Source organism: Olea europaea, unplaced genomic scaffold (assembly GCF_002742605.1).
Source record: "Olea europaea var. sylvestris unplaced genomic scaffold, O_europaea_v1 scaffold626, whole genome shotgun sequence".
Taxonomy (NCBI): domain Eukaryota; kingdom Viridiplantae; phylum Streptophyta; class Magnoliopsida; order Lamiales; family Oleaceae; genus Olea; species Olea europaea.
The window spans coordinates 45,073-49,603 of record NW_019264618.1 but is presented as its reverse complement, the minus strand read 5'-3'; the positions used below and the strand labels follow the sequence as shown (position 1 = coordinate 49,603).

At 42.4% G+C, this 4,531-nt stretch overlaps 1 protein-coding gene across 1 annotated transcript; it reads right to left on the bottom strand.

The window, feature by feature from the left end:
- Window positions 1–1,958: 1,958 nt before the first annotated feature.
- On the bottom strand, window positions 1,959–4,505 carry LOC111389819. The gene is made up of 8 exons (XM_023014797.1): window positions 4,374–4,505; window positions 3,594–4,271; window positions 3,184–3,490; window positions 2,899–2,994; window positions 2,754–2,816; window positions 2,561–2,667; window positions 2,310–2,462; window positions 1,959–2,264 (listed from the first exon to the last, which is right to left on the bottom strand). Exons 1-8 carry the CDS (start codon window positions 4,503–4,505, stop codon window positions 1,959–1,961), a joined length of 1,842 nt encoding a protein of 613 aa, XP_022870565.1.
- Window positions 4,506–4,531: the final 26 nt, after the last annotated feature.

Genomic DNA, 4,531 nt, shown 5'->3' with positions numbered 1-4,531 from the left:
ATAATAAAACTAGTCTACATAACAAAACCAAACTTCCCACCGTCGCAGTACCACAAATAAAGCCCACCGCCGCCTTCACACTAGTACCACCATTAGTTAGGGCTGGAGATGGTGCATGCTAGTGGTGACGATGATGATAAGGAAAAGGTGCCTGCGCTGTAGATTGGTGGTTGGAGCCATGTTTGTCAGACTGAACCATAACTTTTAGCTTTTGACCCTTCTGGCAATGTTCTTTAGCTCCACTGATGAAGAAAAATGGACTTGATTTTTTCTGAAAAGGAGTTTTCTTAGCCCATTTGTTGAACTTATCAACTGAAGATGGAACTGCCCGTAATTATTTTCATTGCCTACTACGAACTCTCTTGCTTCAGAAAGAACACAAAGCAAAAACACGAAGGCCGAAAATAAGAAAATATTTTTGAATGAAGCCATTTTAGGCAAAAAACCGACAGATTTTCAAATAAAATTTTAGTAATTTTATAGACAATAGAATAGAATGGTTTAGGTTTCAGGGTTTAGGGTCCAGGGTTCAGGGTTTTTTTTTTGACAAGACAATCAACAAAAATTCATTAACGCTTTTTTGTGAGGTTCATGTCAAAAAAGGTAGAGAGCAACATTTTGAACGTGAAACTGTAGCATTTATGCTACACTTATTGATCTTTTTAAGCTGAGAAAAGTGAACTTCTATATTAAGGAATTCCACTTTCTGTGCTAATACCAGCTCTAGCCAGAAAACATGCTACGGACTGCAAAACGATTTAATAAAAACAATTCATGAGAATAATAATCCCTCCTCCTCCAACTTTTCCAATTTCTTCTATTCTGAGTCTTCTTCTTCTTTGGACATTTACATTATCACTGGACTAGTCCAAAGCACTTGGACAATTTTAGCATCCCTACTAACAGTTGTATCAAGCAGTATCCCCAGGTTTTTCACATCATACTCCACCAGCGCAACATATCCAACAATGGCACCCTCACTCTGGAAGTAATATAGTTTGCTTAGGAAATACGTGATAGTGCTTGACGCACTAGAAAAACCCTGGAAATAAGATGAAATGTTTGGCTGCAGCACACAGTTTCCGACGAATGTCGATTAGTATTTCATCTGGCAAGTCAGTGAAGTCAGACATTGATGTAGGTTCATGTTCTGCCAAGAATTCCTGGAGGTTCCAATTATTTCAATAGCCTTCCATTGTTGCATATGGAGCTGTTGCAGATGTACGAGAGGTCCAGGGTTCAGGGTGTAGGGTTTAAGGCTCAGGGTCCAGGGTCTAGGGCTTAGGGTTTACGGTTTAGGGCTTGGGGTTTTTTTTTTTTTTTAAGTAAAGACATCCACACATCCTTAATGACTTTTTAGGGTCCACCAAGGAAGGTCGATGGGGGTTAAGGGTTCCCCAACCATGTTTATTTCATAAAAATCAAGAATACAGGGAAGGAGGGGGGCATAAACCCGACCTCCAAAGAACAACAGTGTAACAAATGAAAAATTAAAAATGAACAAAGTAAATGAGGAAGTACTACTCCCTTGTACAAGAAAAATGAAATAATGATAGCCTAAACTACAAACCTCTAAAGCTGGGCAATCCATGTTTGTCGATTTGCACCAATGCCCTAATCTGTCGAGGCAGGTCAAGTGGTCTATATTCTTGGTAATGCTGGTGATCCCAACCCTCTAAAGCAAATGAATCTGCAACCTAGTTACCTTCTCTGTAGATGTGAGAAACTGTGTCTCTGTCAAAGCAAATAAAGTCTCTGATCTATCTAAGAATACCCTGAATCGTCCATGGTCCTCCGCCTTTGGTGATGCAGTGATCGATATGAATCTTGAGGCAGCGAACTGAACGGACAAGCTGCCATGATGGTTTGGTGGTAATGTTACCATTCGATGTAATCCTACAAACAATTCGGTCTGGGGCATCTGCACATAGAGGTATCGCTCCTATTTGTTCCGCCATTTAGGGAGGAAGAGTTTGCAATAATCGCCCAAAATCCCACCCAGTGTCATCAAAGAAATCCTGTAGCCTCGCAGATATGTGCTGTCTGTGTGGGAATAGGGATGCCAACGTGGTCTTGCCTATCCAACAATCGTACCAGAAGAAAATCTTGCTGGCTCCAAGATGCCAGGCAATGTGTGGATCTGTCTGTGGTCCAACTAATTTCAGCCTCTTCCAAGTAGGGGAAGCTGAACTGGGAACTACTGTAAGTGAAGGATGTGTTCCCATACAATACTTGCCCAATAAAACCTGAGCCCAAAGTGACCTCTGAGATCGAAACAACCACTAGAGCTTCATGGAGAAGGTGTCCACCACATCTTGTAATCTCCTGAAGCCGAGGCCTCCCTCATCTGCTGGAAGGCAAATCTCCTTCCAACTCCTCCAATGTAGGCATCGAACTTGATCCTTAGAATCCCATAGAAATCTGGCAAAGATGCTCTCAAGCTTCTTCAGTACTACCTTCGGCTATTGCATAATCTGAAGAAGATGTAATAGTATGGAGGAGAGTACTGACCTCAGTAAGGTAATACGACTCCCAGGTGATATTAATTGTGAAGCCCAACCTGAGATCCTGTCCGTGACCTTCTAGATAAGGTCATCATAAAGAAAGCTCCTTTTAGTCCCCTTAAATAGTGGGATTCCCAAGTAAGTAAAAGGCTGCTGCTGATGTCTAAGCCCAGTCAAATTCTCCAGTCGTTTGATCTGACTAGTGGATGCCCGTCTGGATAGTATTAGACCACTCTTGTCTCTATTGACCAACTAGCCAGAAATCCCTTCGTAGTGCTCCAAGCAGTCTAGGACCCTCCTGATAGACTGTTTCTAACCGTTGGCAAAAATGATCATATCATCAGCATATGAGAGATGGGAAACAAGAGTACTACCTCGTGTCGATAGCACATACTAGGATACTCCTGAAACCTCTGAGTGAGAAGGCGTGAGAAGTAGTCTGCCGCTATGATGAATAAGGATGGAGAAGTAGGATCACCCTGTCTGAGTCCTCGTCAGGAAGTAAAGAAACCATATGGACAGCCATTTAGAAGTATAGAGAAACGACACTCCGAAATGCATCGTCTAATCCTGTCAATCCAGATCTAATCAAATCCAAAAGCCTCCAATACAGAATAAATGAAACCCCAATCCATGCGATCATATGCTTTAGCCATGTCTAACTTTAGCATAGTATTACCCCCTCGTACTCTATCATCCAAAGTGTAAAGAAGCTCCTGAGCCAGTAACACATTGTCTCCAATCAGACGACTTGGTATGAAACCACTCTGTGGAGGGGAGATAATGTGGGGTAGCAGAGTACTTAACCGAGTGTTCAAAATCTTTGTAATAATCTTATTGAACACCATGCATAAGCTGATAGGTCTGAAGTCAGTCCATCTACAAGCACCATCCTTTTTAGGGAGCAAGACAATAGAAGTAGCAGTAAAACCCCGTGGAAAATAACCTCCATCAAAGAAATCCAATACTGCCCTGTAAGCATCCTCCTGAATAATATCCCAATAATGTTGGAAAAATAGAGATGAGAAGCCATCTAGGCCAGTGACACTGTCAGCATCAATATTAAAAATCACCTCTCGTACCTCATACATCAAGGGGGCAGTTTAGTGCCAAATTATCGTCCACCGTCAAGAGCCTGGGAATTACATCAGAAAGGATGTGATCCAAGGGCTGTGGAGGAGCAGATAAGAGATCCTGGTAGAATGCAATAGCCAAAGTCTGAATATCAATCGGAGTAGATAAAACTTTCCCCGCCTGTGTCCTGATAGACCTAATACGCGATTTGATCCTGCACCCTTGAACCATCGCATGAAAATATCGAGTATTGTGATCACCCTCACATACCCAACGTGAACCGGCCTTTTGCTTCCAAAAGCCCTCTTCAATAGATAAGGTCCGGTTCAAAACTGCCTGGGTATGATGTAGTAAGTTACGATGCTCCGGTATGGGATCTCTATCATATTTTATCTCAGCCTCATCAATCCCAACCTCAGCATCGTGCACCCACTGAAAAATATCTCCAAATACATGTCGGTTCCACCAACGTAGACCCTGTTTCAGCCTGAAGAACTTCTCCCAAAGAGTGGTCATCCCTGTGAGATGAGTAGGGAACGACCACTTCTGGGAGACAAAGGCTAAAAAATCATGGTACTTGGTCCAAACATTGAGAAATCTGAACGGTCTAGGCCCCAAATCATCATCAAAAACCCACTGAAGCAGTAAAGGAGAGTGATCAGATGAAGTCCGATTCAAGTATCTCACTGTAAGCTGTCGACAAAAAGCTGCAGCTGTAGAATTAATAAGTACCCTATCCAATCTCTTTCTGACCTGACCATTGGTCCAAGTATATCAATTTCCAATGAAACCCACATCCTCTAAACCATAGTCTAACATCATATCAGAGAAAGCAGTAGTGCCACGATCACGGGTATTATGACTAGTACACTCTCCATCATGTGTAATAACATTAAAGTCTCCCCCAACTAGCCAAGGATCATCCATATCGAGGGAGATGTGGTGAAGACCCG

What these genes read in the sequence shown, in the direction of transcription:
- LOC111389819 (XM_023014797.1), bottom strand. Translation starts at nt 4,505, where the DNA reads ATGGATGATCCTTGGCTAGTTGGGGGAGACTTTAATGTTATTACACAT. An exon ending in GAGGTTTCAGGAGTATCCTA is followed by an intron (nt 2,817 to 2,898) that starts GTATGTGCTATC and finishes GCCAACGGTTAG; the next exon opens with AAACAGTCTATCAGGAGGGT. An exon ending in AAGGGATTTCTGGCTAGTTG is followed by an intron (nt 2,668 to 2,753) that starts GTCAATAGAGAC and finishes GACTGGGCTTAG; the next exon opens with ACATCAGCAGCAGCCTTTTA.